At 36.2% G+C, this 22,628-nt stretch overlaps 1 protein-coding gene across 2 annotated transcripts; it reads left to right on the plus strand.

Moving 5' to 3' along the window:
• The first annotated feature begins 3,352 nt into the window (after positions 1-3,352).
• AGR3 (anterior gradient 3, protein disulphide isomerase family member) lies at positions 3,353-21,823 on the plus strand. Of its 2 annotated transcripts, none has more exons than XM_063450730.1 (8): positions 3,353-3,371; positions 7,398-7,532; positions 14,018-14,081; positions 16,690-16,742; positions 18,782-18,858; positions 19,687-19,750; positions 20,054-20,137; positions 21,595-21,823. In XM_063450730.1, exons 2-8 carry the CDS (start codon positions 7,427-7,429, stop codon positions 21,642-21,644), a joined length of 498 nt encoding a protein of 165 aa, XP_063306800.1. In that variant the 5' UTR covers positions 3,353-3,371; positions 7,398-7,426; the 3' UTR covers positions 21,645-21,823. The 2 variants fall into 2 exon arrangements, with proteins under 2 accessions (XP_063306800.1, XP_063306799.1); XM_063450729.1 differs by lacking the exon at positions 3,353-3,371 and adding an exon at positions 3,407-3,493.
• The last annotated feature ends 805 nt before the right edge of the window (positions 21,824-22,628 follow it).

A 22,628-nucleotide genomic window follows, 5' to 3' on the forward strand; every position in this document is an offset into this window, starting at 1 on the left:
TAGTTCTACGTGACATTCTAACTGTGAATGTCATAATACTGTTTCCTTTTACTGCAATAAAATACACATATTTGTATTCAGCAAAGTCTCGTGTGTAAAACAGTAACCCTATGTACAGGTTTTATGGTGTTTTGGGAAGTTACAGGGTCAAATATAGCGTGTTACATATTTCATTTTTTACATTGAAATTCGCCAGATTGGTTACTTTGAGACTGTATGGTAGCCCAGGAATAAGAATTACCCCCATAATGGCATACCATTTGCAAAAGTAGACAACCCAAGGTATTTCAAATGGGGTATGTCCAGTCTTTTTTAGTAGCCACTTAGTCACAAACACTGGCCAAAATTAGTGTTAATATTTGAAAATGCAAAAAACTAATTTGAACGTCCATTTTGGCCAGTGTTTGTGACTAAGTGGCTACTAAAAAAGACTGGACATACCCCATTTGCAATAACTTGGGTTGTCTACTTTTGTAAATGGTATGCCATCATGGGGGTAATTCTCATTCCTGGGCTACCGTCAGGGACGTTTTAGCCACGAGGCAAACAAGGCATTTGCCTTGGGTGGCATTTTCCAGGGGGCGGCAAAAAATGCCCAGGGCAGGCGGGCGGCTGGCGAGGGAGCACTTCCTCTGAGCTGTCTGCTCAGCTCCCTCGCACGCCGCAGAGTGAGGCTGGGATATATTATTATTCATATATTTATTGTTTTTCTAATTTAATTTTTTTACGTATTTACAGATTTATTTATTTTATATTATATATAAATGTATATATAACGAAAAAAAATTTTTTAGTTTTTCTCTTTTTTCTTTTTTCTTTTTTCTTTCTTACTATTTGTTTTTTTCTATGTTTATTTCTATTTCTATTCATCTCCAGGCTGTCTCCTTGTTCTCTTATTTAAATCTCTATAACAAAGAACCTTTGTGACAAACGTGATTATGATTTAAATATTTATCACTCTGCTCCGTTTTGTTCTTCTGCCTAGGTATCAGTAGTTCTGATATGCTATTTTTATTTTTATTATAGTGTCTATTATGCACATTGCTTCTAGACATTTTTGTCATATATTCTTGCATATTTGGGTATACCTATTTGTACATAGTCCACACTTTTTTGACACTTTCTTCACGCCACATATTTCATCTTCTTTTATTCACTTATCATCTTCACTTCACTTTTATCTATTATTTTTAATATATCACATTTTTTTTGTGATAGCTTTTTCCTATGTTTGTCCTTTACATCTTTCTCTGTCTCTTTATTTATTATGTAGTCCTTGCTCTTTCTTCATTTTATCTTGCTTTTCACTTATCTTATTTTTTGCATGTCACTCACACTTTATTTATTTTTCTGCATGTCACTCACACTCCATTCACTCCTCCACGTATGTATCTGTCTTCTTATAATCTGGGCTACATGCTATTCTTTTAGTATATGTCTATATGTATATTTTTGTTAACTATATATGAACCTCATATATATCCTCCTAGTTGGTTTTACTTTATTATTCACGCACCGCATGATTCACAATCACTTATATTACTGGAACTCAGCATCACCATAGTAACCAGACGCTTCTTCACAACCTTTTCCGGTCGATTTAATATGACGTCATCACGTCTCCATGAATTGCACACGCGATTACCTGATCACTTCACTGCGTTCACACATGGATCTGGGGCTTCACACCTGCACTGGGTAAGTGATTACCTCTTAATTATTTTTGTGCTATATATGCAATTGTTTCACTCATAACTACATCTTGACAAAGACCTCTTGGGTCGAAACGTTGATCCTCTTCATCACATATAAAAATTTATTGAAAATATCCTCTGGAGTGCTCTCTTCATCCTTTTTCATATATACTTACGCTGTGCATCACCGAGGTCATTGCAAAGCTAATTTAAAGGTAGAGTGCCAGATTTTGCATATATGTTTATAACGAAAATTATATATATATTTAATCAATATCATTGTATGTGTATTTTGATATTAATATATATTTATAATTATATATATATTAATATTACAATACACTTATACAGTGTATGTGTATGTGTGTATATGTGTATATATATATATACTTAGATCATATATAAAATAAATATATATATGATCTAAGTATATATAATTTAATTTTACACTGATTTAACTTTTATTTTATGTATTTTCAGACAGCAGGGGGAGTACCTGTCATTACAGGCACTCCCCCGGCTGGCATTGTTATGGACGGCTATGCCGCCCATGTGATCGCGAGGTCCTCGCAAGTACCTCACAATCACATGGCCCAAGGGGTTCGAAAAGGATGGAGGGGGACTCCCGGCGACCGGGTAAGTACAAAAGATCGCAGGGCGTTCTATGCCACCCTGCGGCGTTTAGAGCCACTTCCTTAAGGATAGCATAGAACGCCCGTCGTCCATAAGGGGTTAAGTAAATAGCTTGATTTAAAAAGCAGTATGACAGATTTAACTTTGATCTACTTTAACTGCAATATACTTTATATCGTGAGAAAATGTATTTGTATAAAAATTTTAAACATTTTAAAAATCGTGAAGCTCAATCCAGCGCTGGAGCCAAGTTCTCCCTGCAGCCTGATCCTCCTCTGATGATGTCACTTCCTCTCACTGGAGGGGAAGTGATGTCAGAGCGGGATGGGCTGTGGTGAAGATTTGGGTAGCACTAGGACATTGACTTTCTGTCAGTAGCATGCTATGTGAGCTGACGACAGATGCCAAATATGCACATAGTTGACATTACCCTGGCTAACTACCCAGGTTGGCTAATAACGCTGCCAGAGGTGGAATTAAACTTCCAGCAGCGCTTGGTTTTAACTTTGTATGTGCAACGTTTCAAACTGACTCTGCACACACAGACTCCAAGTACCATGACCACTTCAAATCACTGAAGTGTTCATGGTGCTTGGAGTAACCCATCGATCATGTATCTCTTGCATAATGTGGACATCTTTTAAAGTTACATAAAATCTATCTAAAAAAAAGTATAGGGCAATATTACAATAATAGATTAGAAACAAAGCCATTCTTTCGTAAACCTTTATTTTTATTCCACCAGAAGCTATTGTTTAAAAATCTTTGTAAGTTGTTTTTATTGATTTAATATCATTTCTGCATGTTGTGTTTTTTCCAAGCACCAGTGAAGCAAAAAATATTTTCTACAGACAACAGGTGCACAAGAGGACCACTTTGGTTTCAGATTTCCTGAAGCTGTACCTTGATATCGTGAAATAAAATACACACGCAGGGCTTTTTTACTTGCTTCCTCATTGAATGTTATATGATCGTAAGCATGGAGGAGGGAAAACAATGTATCTTGTGTTCCAGCCATGAGAACTCGGGAGAACAAATAAACAGGTAAAGATTTCCTTGTTGCCATAGTAATTGGAAGGTGCAACTCCGTCCAATGTCCGTCTATAAAACACTCCTTTCTAAGCTGTTTGACTTAGAAAGAATCTGATTGCAAGGACTCACCCAATGTAAGTCAACTTTTTTCTTTGCCTAACATTTAAAGTTTGCAACATAAATTAAATAGTACATTGTGATGAAACACAGACAGACTTTCTAATTTATCATGAAGAATGGTAAGTAGATCATTTAACTTTTTTAATCAAAACCGCATTGGTAAAAAAAAAATCTCTTTAATTCTTCATTTTGATTAGGAGGTATTTGTTGTAGATTGATCTATTTTTATCCTATGTCCCATGAAACACAATTAATTTTGCTAAGTTAGCCACAAAAAGAGAGAAAGGGAAAATATTTGCTTTACAGACAGGATTATTAACTAAAGTGTGATTTTACAGGAATTCAAGAATTTGAAATTTTAGACTAAAATACCATAATTGGAAAAAAAAAATTAAAAGTCAGCTATGTTTCAGTATGTCTATCCTTGACCAAAATCTGAAAATTCACTTTCAATTTCTGACACTTCACACTTTAGGAGATAAACCTGAGAGTCTCTCAATACAACAATAAAATAGACTTATTTTAGTTTTAGTCTTGAAAATACGTTTACAAAACACACCGAAAGTTTATTTTATAGCATGAAGGTAAAGAATATCGGAGATGTTAAATGTATCATGATATTCGATAAAATACTGTTTTGACTGGATGTTTTGACCAGTTAGCACAGGCTTCCCCAAATTCCGGCCCTTCAGATGTTGCTGAACTACAACTCCCATGATTCTGTGAATGAAATAGATGGGCTGAGAATCATGGGAGTTGTAGTTCAGCAACATCTGGAGGGCCGGAGTTTAGGGAAGCCTGAGTTAGCACATAGAGACGCGTGCTGCATGTCTCAGGATCACACACTTGTCATACAGTTCATACGTGCACAAGTGCGTCCAACAAGGCTGGAAGGAGATTATGGAACATGTAGACCATATTTAGCTATAGTGTTACTGACAGATCAATATGTCATGCTTACATCTGTTTCAATCCCTTTATGCCTTCTGTAGACATAAAAGTAAAGTATGGCTATCCAATATGTATCTATAAATGTTGCTATAAAATACAGCAGAACAAGTTAAAGAAATCAAAATTCTTTCGAAACAGAATGCAAAGTCTATGAGTCAGCAGTGAGTTTTCTGGAGTATAATACCAGTTTGCAAAATTAAGGTGATAATAAGCAGTTTGGCCAAAATCTTTAACTATGTGGAGTCATTAATTAAAAATGGCAATATTGCAAAATAACTTTCACTCCCTAAAATTTATACTAAGCTTAATTGTGCATAAAGTTGTCCACTTTTTTTTTTTAATCACTTGCGTTTTCAGTGAAATTTTGTTGTGTTTTGTGGATATAGTCTGAGCTCAAGACAGTCTTTGCTTTTTCTTGATTGATGCTTAAACTAATTTTTATTTTATAACATTCTATTATTCAGCATATCTGCAAAAATTGTATTGTAAAAATTCATTTCAGTTAGCAATATGAAATAGGAAATTAGACTGTATACATATTCACGTAACATCTTAAATAAAAGTTTTGAATCAGAAAACTATTTATTAAAAAAAAAGGCTTTATTGGTTTATAGCCATCTTTAATTCAAAAAATATTAGTTTATGTTAATTAAATAATTACATAGATGACAGTTCACTAACATTCACTAACATTAACCCAAAACAGTCATAAAGGAAAAATCCGTAAATGTAGCTATTGTCCCAGTTTAAAAAATCCGATCATGATTCATTTTATGTGATTAACACCTTAGTGAATTTGTCTGTGATGGAATGAGCAGTTGCATCGTGTCATTAGTAAGCTTTCTTTAACCTTCAATCAATGTGCAAAAAAAAAAAAAGTTTTAAAACAATTTGCTATCTGCAGTTAAAAATACTAAACAAGCAGCGGATACAAGAAAGTCTTTAACTTTAGGAAATGTGTAAGCCTTCCCTACAAAACAAATAAACAATACAATTTAAGGTAGATAGAGGACGGACGGAATATAGAAACATAGAAACATAGAATGTGACGGCAGATAAGAACCATTCATCCCATCTAGTCTGCCCAATTTTCGGAATACTTTCATTAGTCCCTGCCCTTAGCTTATAGTTAGGATAGCCTTATGTCTACCCCACGCATGCTTAAACTTCTTTACTGTGTTAACCTCTACCACTTCAGCTGGAAGGCTATTCCACGCATCCACTACCCTCTCAGTAAAGTAATACTTCCTGATATTATTTTTAAACCTTTGTCCCTCTAATTTAAGATTATGTCCTCTTGTTGTGATAGTTTTTCTTCTTTTAAATGTAGTCTCCTCCTTTACTGTATTGATTCCCTTTATATAAGGAATAATTACTTCTTACCTCTTTTTATTAAACCTTGTCTGTGTGTGTCATCATAATACATATAGCATTTACCTTTTTATATTTTTTCAAAATGTCTGCAGTATGTTGGAAAAGAACGAACCATTATATTCACATTTACCATGAAAAGAAAATACACACAGCATGTATTTACAATGAGTTAAAATAGGTTAAAGACTTGTTATATATACAACTTTTATTTATGGAAAATGTCTAAGCTATAATAAATTGTATAAGAATAAAGACAACAATCACATGATGAAATTAATTATTTTGTCTCGACAATAAAATATTTCTTATGATTTTTTTTTTTTTTTTATAAATAGACCGACAGTCACATTCTTATCATACAGTCAGGTGTGTAATTCAGCATAATCTAGTATTATTTTAACAGCCATATTATAAATAGAATTATACAAATATAATCTTACAATAAACAAAACAGAAACGTTTGGACGGATACTGGGTCTTTCTAGAGGAAAGATAATGCAGATATTATAGCGTCAGTTCAACATAAAGCATGGATCTTAAGGCTCTGTAAAGGGGGGCAATTTTGTTTTATCTGATATTGTATTAATATTTAAACTATTACTTGCATTTTTTGTGCATGGCTAGCATATATGACACTTGCATACTAAGTGACAACAATAAAATAAATAAGACTCTCAGCAACGTTTCGGTAAGTTTGCTGACTATATTGAATGTTTCAGTTGAATAATCAATTCTTTGTTCAGTACCCTATAGAACAGTATCTTCTTAAGATGGCTAGAAACTAGATACGTAGTATATCTTTGGGGGTTTTACCTTTAATCTGGATGTAAAAAATGAGCCATTTCTCAAAACAAAGTTTTATTGTTCTATGGGACCTGACATATCACTTGATACCAGACCAGGATTTCTAACACAAAAGTCTGCAATTGTGTGGAAATTTAAATACAGTAGATGATACAAGTTATAATCCTTTTAAGATTAGAATTTAAAACTTAGAAATCATTTATTAAAAGGGATTGTGGGAAACAATGAAATGGGTACCAATTCTATAATTAACGATACACCTGATATCTAAACTGTCAGATGATGCTGAGAATTCCTAAAACCATGTGTCATATTATTAATTGCTTTTACCTTCTCTATTCCCTTAACTATGTGTGGACACTGGGGAAGGACTACTGTGCAATTGCCAGGGGGTGGTGGAGGGGGGAAGACTCATCAAGTGCTCCACCAAAAACAAATTATTGAATCACCATGTGCACAGTAAAACAGATAGTCCTGAGGCTAACACGATTTAGACTTCAGGAAGTCCTTACTTATATTAATCAGTTCTAAGAAAACTGGGCTGGATTGAAAGTGTGGCTGTTGAGTACAAAGTGATACCATCCATTTGGACTGTACTGTAATTTGAGCTATCAAGACGCAATCAACACAATGCACACAAAATAGTAGCAGGTCACCGTTTAATAGACCATGATGTTCCCTGTAATTATTGTGAAACAGTTTGCTAATTATTTTGGAATATTTTCTTTAAAATTAATGATTGGTTTTGTTAAGTGATGGTTTATTTTCTTCTTTTTTTTGTTTTAACAGATATTTATAAAAGGACCACGGAAGCCACAATGTTTCCATCAATGCTGACCTTGTCACTTGTGTTATTTGTCTTCTCAACAAACTTAGCCATGGCAGTCAAAAAAAAGACTCGTCCTCCACAGACATTGTCAAGAGGTCTAGTAACATATATTTTCATCATTTCAAATGTAACATACTTAAAGGGACACTCCACTGCCCAAATACAAAATAAATTAAAATCACTGTCTGATAGATATACCCCAAATGAAAACATGCATGCATTTAATTATGCATTTTTTTCTTTGGGGTATACCTACAAACAGCTTGCACAAACTGCAGTTCTCTTGTCTGCTGTATTTGCAATCCCTCCCCTTCTAATTCCTCCCAGACTTTCTGTGGCTGTCCAATCATAGACTCTCAAATGCAGCTCAATTAGAAGCCTTTTCCAAGGCGGGTGCTCTGGGCAATTGCTGCCTCTTGAGTTTAGCTCCACTGAGCTAACCAAACCAGGAAGTAGCATTACATGTTGTCTGGTTAATTTATAAAAGTGTCAGCTAAAATCTGTACTTTTTGCAAAATGAAAAAAAGAGGACATGCTTTTCACACAGAAAGCTTTTCAGCAAGCTAAAGTTTTTTAGGGGCCTGTAGTGACACTTTAAGCTATTTTAACTATAAATGATACAGGACTATATCCACGGAACCAGAGCATTTTTACAGCCACACATTCTTTCCAATGTATTTAGGGCAATATCAAACATTTTGGATTCATTCAGATGAAATTGACATATTTGTCTGAACAGGTTCTGAACAAGCCCCAGAATTGACAAATAAAACCAAAGCAGATTGAATTTCCATATCACGGCCATCATTTTCATTTAACCTGAGCAAAAGGAGTTGGATGTAACAGTGACTAGTAATGGTTAGCAACCCCTTCGGTGAAAATATACAAACAAAGGCCGGACTTTAAACAAGCAAACCATAGATACAATACTGGCACAGAGTCAGCACCAGAGTTTGTCAAATATGATAGACTGTAGCAAGTTACAAAGAAATGGCAGCTACACTATTTTACTGAGCTGACTTCTAAAATTAACTATTTACAGGATAGAGATTTTTAAAAAGCAAAATATTATAAGAACAAGCAGGCAATTACATCACTCAAATGAAACTTAATCATAGGCTTAATCACAGAAAAGATTCATCAATATTTAAAGAGGGTTTCCATACCCTCTAATTAAACTGAACATTAACCCTACCAATACCAAAATCAAACTAGTGTAAAATAAGAACAAAAGGAAAAAAAATAAGAATTTATTATCAACGAGGCCACAACATTGTCTGCAGGAACACTATAAAACCAATGCAGCACAAAGAGTTAAATTGCATAGTAATGCACCTCAACAAATTTCTCAAAAAGTGGGAAAATCCATTCAAATTCTGAACCCAAAATATTGGAATAACACAAATTAATTATTCAAGTGCACATAATGTTCAATAAAAATGAATATATAATATGAAAAGTGCAATATTTTCAATATTAGAGGATATTGAATCAATCACAGTCTTGGTACAGTACAAAGATAGACATTCATATACATTTTAAACCCCATCAGAAAGGCAGAATATATATAACTGATAACAACTAGACTTGTGCAAAAGTTTGTTACTGACAGTTTATCAGACTTTTCTTTAATCCACACCCATAAAAAATTATTGTCTGGGATTTACCGATGGAGTTATATTAATTGAATAAGACTCCATAGGTAAATGCTGGACAATCGATTCCTTCGGGTTTGGATTCAAAGACATCTAGTTCAGACAAAAGTCTATTAAAAGTTAACGTGGCTCAAAGTCATATTATCAACTGTTAGTAATATAGAAAAAACCTATTAGTAATACAGAAAAAAATAGCATGTTTATTTATTAATTTGGAGGCTTTTTGGGGGGATGTACTATCTCCTACAGAGGTGGAATGTACGATCAATTTACATTTTATTACTCCCGGTTTCCACTGCCTACCCAAGACAGGCAAAACATCCAGTGGGACACTCAATATTTCTCATATAGCCTCCATGTAAAAAGTGACCTCAACGGGTAGATTATTATCTTAACCTTATTGTCATTATATTATATAAGCTATGTGAGAGTTACCAAACCTCTCTTACTGAAACTTGACCCTTTTTGGTGAAAGACTGGATATAAGTGGCTAACCATTGATGTTGTTTTCTAATGCTCCAGCTTTACCCCCAAAATGGTTTTAGAGGAAATGGATATATGCCTGCTCACAATTGTTTTATGTGTTATGGTGGGTTATTGGACTTCCATGAGGATAACAAATGTGCCCTCACTCCAGGTTGGTGGGAGGCCTCCGACATCTTTGGAGATGCCAACCTCTTCTTAGACTATCATGAATTGTTGAAGAATTACTGATGATTTGTTATTTATGTGACAAGGCAATTATGATCTTACTTTCAAATTTACAAGAATTAACTATTTTGAGTAGCCCAATCTTTTTTAAAGTAACCATGCATCACAGAAAGGTAATTTCCCTTGCCTTATTTATAGATGTAAGTGTTTCCCCGTTAATGGTACCTATAATACATGTTCTTCAACAGTTACTAGGTAATATATTTTAACAAATGTCTCCACCTCACTTGCAGTATTTATCTTATCACCTGTGCGTCTTATAAGTTCCAATATGTTGGACACACAAATGAACCCTCAAAGCAAGGTTGAGGGAACATCTCAACTCAATGTCATCAAAAAATATTAAACTTTTGAGTACACATAGGTCCATAGTAATGATCTTCAATTTCAAGGAATAATTAGGGTAAATATCATACTCTAGGTGGTAATTTAAATATTTTGCTGTTAATGACAGAGGTCTTTGATTTTTTACTTTGACTACTAAATTAACTCATGGACTAAATCTAAATTTAACTTACTTTTTGTTTTTATTATAACATTTACACCTTTTCCAACTTTTATTTTTATACAACTACCCCACAATTTTAGACAGCGATTGGCAATTTTCATAGTCTTTGATCGATGTGAGTAGGATATTAGTGTTTTTTATATTTAACTTTACTTATAACATCAGCCTGTGTGTGCATGGGTGTGTCATTCTGTGTGGCCATGCTGAGACTGGTTGCTGCCTCTCTAAGGAGTTCAAGAATGGCATTTACCTGGCAACAGGACAGACACTCCCCTCCAGTTGTTCATTACTTCCTCACGTTTGAGACCTTGGTTGGGTACCCCACTCTAGTTAAGGATTAGACATGGGTCTAGCAAGCCTAGTCCATAATCAGGCTCTACAAAACCAAAAAAAAAAATGAAAAGTGTTTACTGGTTAGTAAAATATCCAAAAGCCTGCCAGTGGGGAGTCCTTACATTAGTAGTGTTGCAGTAGATCTGTGTGTGTATGGGTCAGTGAGAGTGTCAGTGAGTGCTTGTGTGTACCTGCAAGGTAAGAACAGGGAGGGGGAAATATGTTATTTTATTTGTTTCTACACCACCACATAAAGTCCCCCCTCATATACAGTAAATCCCCACACACAATCAAAACATCCACACATACACTATCCCATACAGTACACTGCCCACCAGTGGCGTACACATGATCCATGGGGCCCCAGTGCGAAAACTGATCCGTAGACCACCTGGAAATCCATAGCCATCGGGTGGTGTTACGGTTGCCTCCAGGCTAGCTGAAAGTTGGACCGTAGAAAGGATTCTCCTAGCGCTCACCAAAGGACCATCAGCACCGTTGACACCATAAGTACTGCAAACTCTATGAACCGCCGCTGCTGGGCTGAAAACTGAGTGGAGGAGAAGGTAAGGGTCAGTGGTGTTGTTCAAATGTGTAGCCGATTTCAGTTCCATAGATTTGGCTTCACACACCGCTGACCGTGTTCGCCTGAATAAAGATGGCCGTCGTCACGTGTTCGTTTGTACGAACGGCGGCTACCCAGTGGTCAGCAATTTACCTACAGCAGCCTCCCAGCCAAGGAGGTAAATTGACGGCACACTTCCACTTCTGGGTGGTCCGCCTGTGTGGTACTTGGTTCAGTAAGCCCCATTTACTGAACCAAGTGGGAAAAAGGCACAAACAAGTTATTTTACAGGTCTGGGGACATAGTCTTAAAGGGGCATTGTTCACCAAAGTCACAATGTGCCCACAGATGGTTCTTAAAGGGCCATACACACTAGGTCTATAGTCATGGGGCAGAAGGTTGGCAATGACGCTTCTCCATAATCCAGGGGAACAATTTGTCACTTAAAGAAACAGTTTGTAACAGGTGGCTCTAACAGCATGGCACTTAACGTGCGGCCCTGGTGGTTATACCGTGCAGGCCGGGGCTGCAACAAATGGTGGCGGGCACCCAGTCGCAGGGATCTGCAGGGCTGCCGGGCCCCCTGGATTGATCACCGCACCCGGTCTGCAAGGTCACGCTAAAAGAAGCCCCTCTGTTTTACTTACCTCATGACAGATTCCCCTCCAGTCCGCTCTCTATGCAGCTTCCGGATGCTATGGTGTTCGTACTGAACATCTGCCACTAAGAAACTGTGTAGCCTCATCACCGAACATGACAAAAGTGACATGAACATGCGTGCATCATCGAGTAGTTGACACGCATGCATGTTTTAGCATCACAAGGTCAATTTTGACCAATCCTTGCCTTCCTATATACTAGGGCTATTTAAACTCAAGTTTGTTTGTTTTTTATTCTGCTTTATGTCTTCCTGACTCAGCTTGCCTTGTACTACTCTGTTTTGCTTTCAGTCCTGCCACTCTAAGGCCCGATAGTACACATTTTCTCCGGTTACAATTATATTTGTTTACCTTGAGTTCTGCATTTTTGGTTGTAGTTATCTGTGACAAAGCCCCATGTGTTTCTGGAACCTAGCAATGATGATGTTTAATTACCCAAATTAAAGAGAATAGTTGTCTTTCTAGGTGGAGCTGTAAAGGCTGGCTATTACTCCCAGTGCAGATTGGCTTACTGTAATGTGCTAATATGTTTTATATTTGCATAAAATTTATCATGTAATATTCTGCTAATTCCTTTCAGCTATCAGAATAAAATTACATATTTTCAAGGGCATTTAAATTAAAATACAGTGAGAATTAATTGAATTCCTTATCTTCCTTAAACTAATTGATTATAAGGCATTTTAGCCCAACAATTGTGATTCTGATTATTTAAATAGTTATTTATGAAATGAAAAAAGTATTATTGAGTAGATTACGATATTTATGTTACATATTTAAGTTCGCTGCCTGATGCATTAATAATAAGTGTAATTAATTATACTGCATTCATTGTGTAGTGTCCCTTTAACCCCATTCATTTTTTAAAAGTTTTCCTTTGCTCTTATTTGACGTTGATTTGATTTTGGTATTGATAGCGTTAACTTTCAGTTTAAATGGAAGGTGTGGCACCCCTTTAAATATTAGTGGGTGAGGCTTCTCTGTGATTAAGTAATCTATGATTAGGTCTCCTTTGAGACAAAACAAGTAATATGCAGAGTGCTAACGTGTCCTTGATTTTTTTATATAATTCATTATTTTTGTAGTGCAGACTAGAGTAGACATTTCTCAAAAGACATATACAATAGGCAGAAATAAAATTTTGTGTTTATCATGGGTTGTCGAGGATACTGCACTCTTTTTATAGTAATATAGAAAAATATCAGAAACACAGGTCTAAGCAAAAGGGGCAAAGAAAGAGAGAAACATACTAAGGCATAGAACTGCATTTATAGACATATCAATATATATTGGGACCCGATGAGGGTTAGGACAAATAGTGGTCTAAGAGTAGCCACCCACCCAATCAGCCCACTCCCTGTACTGGTAGGCCATAGTCCCACAGGGTAGATTGAGGCCTAATAGTCTCCAGGTCATGATCCAGCAGGCCTTCTTTCCCCCGATAACGCAACCCCAACAGAGCCGATCTCAAAAGGACAGTCCCAATCTGAGAACACGAGCCTTGAGTGCTGGTATGATGATTGACCCTGTTGGGTTGTTTAGAGTGCTGGCTCTGAGGTGTCCAAGGTAACCGGTGATAGCAGGTGCCATCAGTGGGTTGTGCAGGCATTCCACTCCGTGCCGTGCCCACCTTGGACGTGGGATACCTGCGTCAGGGGAGTCAGGTGCATCCCTTGTCAGCATGAGTGCGTCACCGGGGGTCAGTATGTTTGTGGAGCTTTGCTGTGTGCTGGCTAGCTTGGTCCAGAAGAGCCTCAAAGATCCTGTCCAACTCTGACAGAATGTGGAGTTGTGGGCTCTGATGATGTAAGACAGCCGCCATCTTGAGCGCGTTTCAGCACTTGCCATGATGCTGCAGCGGGTCCCAAAGGAGATGGTTTCATATTTTGGATGAGTTTTTCAAATGATCTCAATGGCCTCTATTTAATTTATTTCAATCTGAAATGATTTCATTCTGTTAGAAAACATTTTTTTCAAATGATTTATCTTAAACCTCCTCAGAGCTCAGTGGTGACTTAGAGATAAATAATTTGTCATTTTTTTCTAACAGATTGAGAAGCCTATCTAAAAATATCAGGGCCATATTGTATTGTATTTGCACTGACAAAAAAAAACGCAGCTTAATGTTCTATTTATTTATTTTTTTCAGGATGGGGGAATGATATTACATGGGCACAAACTTATGAAGAAGGACTATACAATGCAAAGAAAAGGTACGTCTATCAAGAGTAGGGGTTCCCAATGAATTTTTCTCATGGAACCCTTTAACCCTTTGATATAGGGTATCAACATCATGGAACCCCACGCCGCCCCCCCCCCTCCCCCCCCCCCAAAAAAAACTTTTGCACCGTTGCATAAACCTTTCAATTAGCAAATTTTGCAATTTTGTTTTAACTATATATACACACTAATTTCTACAGATAGTAAACAGATTGCAGTACTTAGGAGCAGGTGAGTTTTTGTGTGTAGAGTTGGTGTTTGTATGTAATTTTATCGTTTTAACACAAGGATGTGTTTGTATGGAATGTTATAATTTGCGTGCCAAGATGTATGTGGATGTAGTGTTGGATTTAAAATGTGGATGTACATCTGACACACAGATACACACACACACACACACACACTGGCAAAATGATACACACATTGGCACATATACACACACACACTGGAACAATGATACACACATTGGCACATACACACACACACACTGACAGATACACTGACACATACACACACATACACACACTGACACACAGATACACACTAGCACATGCACACACATATACACTTACTGATGCACACATTGACACACAGATACACAAACTGGTACACACACACATAGACACATACACAGATTCACACACATTGGCAGATATACACACTCTGACACAGGTTCATGCACACACAGATTCACACACATTGGCAGATACACACACTGATACAGGTACACACACACACAAAGATACATACACATATGTTTAAATTTGCTGTTTACTTACCTTTTTTCTGCAGGAGGGTCTTCAGTGCTGCTGGCTGGGGTTGGGTTGTGCTCAGTCCCTGCTGCTCTCTCTCCCCCCCTAGGCGGCGCGCTCTGTATGGGAGGAAGTGCTGTCACTTCCTCCCAGCATCCAATACTACAGGGGTCCGGTCGCCATCTTAGATGACGGTGGCACCTGACCAAACCCCTGTTTAGCAATACCCATCGGGTTGCCCTAAATGCTTGGGCCACCCGATGGTCAAATCGCTGTGGAACCCTAATTTTGTTCTTGTGGAACCCTAGAGTCATATTTTTGTAACACATAGTAAAATACAATCTACCTCATTTTGTGTAATCCACATATTTTACTTATTGTTTTCTAGGACAAAATTTTAAAGAACATATAGGGCTTTGGTGATGATGTCACTCTGGGTACCTGCCAAGTGACACCCCTTATGCTCCTCAATATATTTCCTATTTTATGGCATCTAATGGAAAACTCCCTTACCAGACCTCACAGGAGTCCCTGTGAGTAATTTTCAGTGTACATTCATCCTCATACAAATGTACACACACATTCAATCATTTTGATATATGCATGAAGAGAGCCAAGATTTAATACGCACTTGCTTTGTGGATTCCTTGAATTGCTTTGACTGTCTTTGGAAATGTGAAACCATGCAATCTCTCTGTAGGTACAACACCAACGGCAGGAAATCTTTTACACAGCAGAAGTAGGGAACAGTGAAATGGCAACGTGAATTTTATCACGCAATACTGCCCGTCTGTGACTTGCACTGACGATATGATGTCAATGCATGTGATACTTACAGCACAATTTGTTTATCTTAGACCCCTTCTAATTTTAAAACAGCTTGGTTACTTTCAAGGTCTTTGCAGATGTTGCAAAGGACCCTCAGGGTGACATGGCCACTTGATATGTGGGAGAGAAGGCCAGGGATATATATTTATCTGAAGAGCATTGTCTTCTTCTGGGATCAGTCATTTGCTGCTTCATTCTCGAGTAGCCCTCTTCACTGTTTTACTCCTACACATGCATGAGAGTTCAAAATGGAGGTCTATGGAAGTTCCCACCAGCGTCCCCACCAGAGTGTGGGATCCTTATGTTACAATGTACAATGCTGTTTCTGAAAATGGCCTGGAATAAATTCCCTCCGATATTGTTTATTCATTCCATATAAGCCTTTTATCTGTTTATTACATGTAATCTTTAATCTTAAATAATGTGGAAAAAAAGGTGGCAGATTTTATATTTTTATAACCTGTACAGAATTTTCTAACTTAAAGCGGCACTATCAACCCCCCCAAAACATGTTTTTTGAAAATAAAAAATCTTTATGAAATATTTATGTTGACTTTGTTGGAATTTCACTGCAAGTGAAAAAGTAGGGACTACCTTGTCTCAGTATTATTCCTACGCCAGACAATTCTAGACTGTCGTCTAGAAATGTCAATATCTCCTGGCCATCACCAGTGGCGGATGCAGGGAATTTGCTCTGTCTATGGAACAATGCTGTTCTTTTGTTCATGCATAAGAGTACAGCAATGATGTCAGCTCCTGGCATTGAAGGGCCAGGAGCAGAGGAGGACCATTTAGAACAAGATAGGGGCAGACACAAGGATCAGGTTCATTTAAGTTAAACTTACCTTTCCCTGCTCCCCCCATGGCCACTAGACCCCCAGTTGAGATATCAACATCGGGGATCTCTGAAATCATGCAAAGTTCCCAGACTGTGACAGTGCCGCTTTAAAGTATACCTATCATAGTACACAGAACTTTATGTAAAACATTTATGTATTCTGATATATTTGTTATTTTTCAGTAATAAACCTCTGATGGTAATTCACCATTTGGAAGAATGTCAGTATTGCCAAGGTAATATTTCTTGAAAATTTTTCATGTTTAGCTGTATAATGAATCATTCAATTTACTCAGGAGTAAAACCCAAATCTACAATGTTAGCCTACTAGTACATGTTTGAACAATATAACTATTTAACAGGCTGTTGGATTTTTTTATACTAAATTTTCTACTGTGAGGTTTTAATTGACACATGGGCAAGTATATTAACCAACTGTGCCATCTCAGCAGTAGCAGTGCCTAGCTTAGCCATCAGTATTATAGAATTAAAGGGACACTATAGTCACCAGAACAACTACAGCTTAGTGTAGTTGTTCTGGTGAGTATAACCATTGCCTGCAGGTATTTTCATGCAAACACTGCCTTTTCAGAGAAAAGGCAGTGTTTACATTCCCCCCTAGCGACACCTCAAAGTGGCCACTCCTCAAATGGCCACTGGAGGTGCTTCCTGGGGCACTGGGGCACAGGAGGCCGATAAGGGGCAGGGCCAGCATCGACGGACCCGCACGGCGCTGGAAATAAGGTGCGTTTTCACCTTTTCTAAGGGGATTCGGGGGGAGGGCAAGTCACCTAAATGGTGGATTAGACACTATAGGCTCAGGAATGCAGGTTTGTGTTCCTGACCCTATAGTGTTTCTTTAATAGTTTGGTTTGTTAATACATGTCATCAAAAAAGCTTCAGAAAATAATAACGGTATAATTACAAATACACGTTTATAATGATCAATCCTGTATATAAAAAGCTTCCCTATTCACGTAATAAAGTGCACAAACCTAGTGATTTTTACAACTTTTAAGCTGTGAGAAAGGTTCCATTATATAATGTGCTCTTGTTGTAGTTGATACCCTTGGTGGCTTTAAACCTAAATGCCATTCTAATCACTAGTCATTCCATTATGAAACTGAGAAGAGTGTCAGTCTCTTAGGCAGGCATCCGAGATTAGCTGATTCTCTACTTAGACCTGAAAATAATTAAATTATTACTATTATAGCAACAGAGCAGAATGTCGCCATAACTTATTCCCTCTGCAATTCAAATACATTTCAACTGTAATCGTGATTCCTTGTGTTCTATTTAAATGATCACACATCCGTCATGCTTCCCTATCTAGTTCCACTTTCGATCTTCTAACTTTATTGCAATACAAGAAAGAAATCCCTTCTTTGATAATGTTAATAAGTTACATATAAACATTCGGTCTGGCAGCTTTTAAGACTTTTTTTATTTTTTTTGCTTAAAATGTTTAGTTTGTTATTAGAAAGTCTCTTTACACTGTAATATGTACACTAGTAGTTACACTAAATTAAGTGCTTTTGGTCATTATTATTGTTAAGAATCTCAGTTTATGCTATTTTAGTTTTTTCCTAGCTAATGGAATCTTGTTAAAGTTGAACTTGTCTTATCTTGTTTTATCTACATTATATATTTCTTGTGTGTAACAATACATGTGTTTTTTTTTTTGCATACTTGTTCTTATGTATATCTACCTCACTGGGCTAATGCATCATCAGTAGAATTTGTTCAACCCTTGGGTCACAGGTTCAAATCCCAGCAGGGCTGAATCAGCCCTTCATCCTTCCGAGATAGATAAAATGAGTACCATTAAATTGGGTAATAGTAACAACCCCTGGATGTTGGGCTAAGGTAACATCCCCAGGATGTACTTATAAACCAGAGTAATCTGAATGTGCCTTTCCTGGTTGAACACTTTATTATTATGTATATCTTTCATATTGTCAAAATCATCAGATACAAACATTTTGCATTGGGGGTTCTTAGAATCCTGCATTTAAGCTTACATTCTACTTCAAAACACATGCGCACACTACTGCAATCCATTTATATTTTTCATCACGGATATGTTGTAAATAGTGAAAAAGGTGTCAGTTGCTTATAAAGGTGTATTACATGATATTTCCATGCATTTGTTGTATTCTTTAACACTGTACAGAATATTTAGTCTTGTTGTGAACAATAAGATTTGGATAATGAGAGATTATTTCAGAAAGACAATCAAGCTTCATTAAATAATTATTATATTTTCCCTTAAAAGGATTAAAGAAAGCTTTTTCTGATAGCAATGAAGCCCAAGAATTAGCAATTGAAAAACTTATAATGTTAAATATCATGGTAAGTTAATTCTGTGAGTTTCTAAACTACTATTTCCATAAATACTAGTCATACTGCATATTTATCGAAGATATTATATTGGTGTATGATGGTTTTGATTGGAGTGAATCATTGACCCAAACACGGCATTTAGACTGAAAAATACCAATACTTATTGATCACATATTCCTATTTTGTGTCTCACTTTTTTATTGCAAATTGCTATGTGCTGAATTTTAATTTTGGAGTAATTTTTTGACATGTATTAATTTACTGGCAGGAAAACATTTTATAATAAATTTTTGCTTTTGAATTTGAAGCAAGGCATGAGCGTCCATTATTCATTTTTTGTTGAGGAGCTTGAAATACCTTGAACAATAATTACAATATATGTAGAATATGACATGCATATTTGTAAAAATAATATTACATTAATTAATGTTTACAATTGAGCTTTAATGTATGAACCATGTAAAGAAATACATTAGCTACATAAACACTACAGCCTGATGTAGTAGTTATGGTGGTCTAACTCTCTGGTCCTTGTTACCAGTTGTCTATCAAACAAAAAAAGAGTGTGCAAGAAAGACTCCTGTGTCTTGTCAAACCGCTCTGAATGATTGTAGCACAGGTTTAGAGCACCATAACTACTACAACAAACTCTGGTGGTCAGGATACTTAGAGTTCCCCTTTAATGTAGGTTGTTTTTTTACATTTATCTTGGTCATAGATTTCACAGTGTTTCATTCTTTGACCCATTAGTGTGTATTCCTAATGTAAGGTTTACTAAATACCAGAAACCTAATTTTAACCACTAAAGATTTTGGAACATATCTTCTTTTCTTTTAGCATGAAACTACAGATAAAAACCTTGCGCCAGATGGGCAGTATGTTCCTAGAATTTTATTTGTTGGTAAGTTAAAAATCCCATCAAATATATTGACCAGGACTGATTGTAAGAACAGTAACGCCTACATTATGACTAACACAGTCTGTGTCCTCCCTTGTCAAGGTTAGACATAGTCTACTTTGTTAGTTGAAATGTTTCCAATATTTGTAACCTCTATTCTACACTAATAAACAGTACTGTAAACTTTTGGTTCTGGACCATTTTTTTTACTTGCATCCACTTACCAGAACTGGAGAATATGTACGTAATTGTGAAAAATCGTTGCTGTTTTAAGCTACTTAAGTAAAATTCTGCTTTGTTTTACAGATCCATCTCTTACAGTTCGAGCTGATATTACAGGCAGATATTCTAACCGTCTTTATACATATGAGCCAAATGATTTACCGTTATGTAAGTATTATCTACCAACATTTGTGCTGCCTTGTAATGGACACCAACCACAAAACATATGGACCTATTAATGTGACACTGTGATGATTTACCTCTAATGCTCTAGCTATTGTTAACTATGTATAACTATTTGGCAAGTTAAGCATTATGGGAATAGTAGTCCACAACAGCTAAAGTGCATAAGTTGTAGAAGGCTGGCAAGGAGGGCAGGGGTTCTATTGACCCAAGCCTACTTAAATAGAATAGATCATAGGCTTCTCCCTTACATCACCATAATACTAACAGATTTTATGTAACAGTTTCTTTTAAAATTATTGTTTTGTAATTCTTCCAGTTTAATGTTCTGACACTGTACTGATATAAACTATTTAATATTACTTTAAGAAAGAGAAATGGAGTGGGGTGGGACAGTGTGCTGGGTTGGTCTCAAATTGGGCCATTTGTTTGCAATTACCTCCTCCACTCCCCAGGCCAAATAAAGATAGCGCTCCCGCCTATATGGTTATCCATCGCTTGATTAGAAAAAGGTTGATAATACAGTGTGGGCTATCATTCCGAGTACGGCTTGAGGAGTCAATATCCTTTTTATTTAATTAACTAATTTCAATGTTATTATATACAGTGAATGCTTAACATATGGAGATTTTTTTTTACTTGGTACGGATAAATAGTATTTTATACTACATCTGAGTAAATAACACACCAAAGTAAATTTTAAATGAAAAGAAAATGACTATCTACAGTAATACGATTTTAAACACTAAGGGGTCACTTGCTATAGGAAATGCATAGTATGTTTTAATATTGTCCTAATTTTGTGTCCTTATATGTGTCTTACCATGCTAGTTAGTTAATATATGAAACTTCTAAGTAGCTATTAGTAACTCAATTATATTAATAAAGGATTTAGTTAAATTATTGGACTCCATCGGCACAAGTTCGTTTTTCCTGATTTAACAAAGCATTTAATAGCGAAATATTCAAAACTGCTGAGTAATTCGCCCTGCTAAGTCTATATAGGTAGATAAATAGGTAGGTAGATAAATAAGTAGATAGATAGATAGATAGATAGATAGATATTGAACCTGGATTGTTGGGGAGTAAACATGGTCTTTTGAAATGACCAGCCACATTTTGAAATACAACCTACAGCCAATTATTTTCAAGATGGGAAGACTGTTAGTATATAAGGTTTCTGTTTGTGGTGCACAGTCTTAAATATTGTCATATTGGGTTTGTTGCTGGTGACAGTGCTGTATGGCTAGATTATATATCCTATGGCTAGATATGAAATCTTTTGTTCTACTACAAGAATATGTCATAACAAAGTGATAGCTATAGTGTTTGTTATATACTTTATGCAATATATGCTTACCTGCAAAAAAATCGTACATGCTTCAAAATATTTGAAACATTAGCATCTAGTATTCCTCATAATACTTCTATTATTTTTTCAGTGATAGATAATATGAAGAAAGCACTACATCTTCTTCAGACGGAACTATAAATTCATTGATCTGGACAATTACATGGGATTTGACTGGATGGCAACCGACATCTTTTTTATGTTGGCGTTCGTGCATCTAGTACAGTAACCTGTATCATTGAACTAATACATAGTAAATAACTAAACAGCACTGAAGGAAAGTATAAGAAATGTTACAATATTATAAAACGGAAACTCAATAAAAAAAAAACTAAAAATTAATGTTTTCTGTGTATTCTGTTATTTACTGCATCTGCCTTTTTAAAGATTTATTTTTGGGTCGCTTTGTAATTTTTTTGCTTTTACATGGGCATTCTCACTTGATAAGCTACCATTCACATTAAATGCTCCATCTGTCCTCAGAATCAAGCTGTTGAATAATAGTTAACTAACAGAAAGCAGTACGGGCCATTCTGAAGATAGAGTCTTGGAGAAACTGTGGTTGAGTCTATACATGACGTAAATAAATCTTTAGCACTGTGACATTGTGAGCATATTCCTGAAGCTAATGTAAGGTATTCAGAATATGATATCCTAATTGTGCTTGTATGACACATGCACACTGTAAGGCGGTCAGTAAAAAGCCAGTAACTCCCTCTCTGGACTTAGTAGATTGCATTTGTAGGATAGGAAATATAGTAGGCAGAGCCAGTGAACAAACAACTTCCCTGCATTTAATGTTCATAGTTCTTCTAGCCATCATAAGGCTTCCTGACGGCTACAAACTAACAGGATGTAGGGGCTGAACTGCTACGTCCAATAAGTTAATTGTGTTGCTACTTGACGAGGAACTTCTACTGACTTTCGGGAGCATAAAGAACTAGAGCTTTACTTATTCTCTACCAGAAGAAGAAACAGAAAAAGTGAAACTATGTAAAACAGAAGAAACAAAGTGCAAACAAAATACTTAAAGGGACGTTAAAATGTGTTTGATACCAAGATGTGAGGAGTAATATATCAAACGGCACATCTCTGTGTCTACTAAACGCTTAGACATACTAAATG

The sequence above is a fragment of the Pelobates fuscus genome, chromosome 4, assembly GCF_036172605.1.
Source record: "Pelobates fuscus isolate aPelFus1 chromosome 4, aPelFus1.pri, whole genome shotgun sequence".
Classification (NCBI taxonomy): Eukaryota; Metazoa; Chordata; class Amphibia; order Anura; family Pelobatidae; genus Pelobates; species Pelobates fuscus.

Bases quoted from the DNA above. Each gene is read 5' to 3' on its own strand.
- AGR3 (XM_063450730.1), top strand. From the start codon at position 7,427: ATGTTTCCATCAATGCTGACCTTGTCACTTGTGTTATTTGTCTTCTCA. The intron at 7,533-14,017 runs GTCTAGTAACAT...TATTTTTTTCAG, and splicing joins TCCACAGACATTGTCAAGAG to GATGGGGGAATGATATTACA. The intron at 18,859-19,686 runs GTAAGTTAATTC...CTTTTCTTTTAG, and splicing joins TTATAATGTTAAATATCATG to CATGAAACTACAGATAAAAA.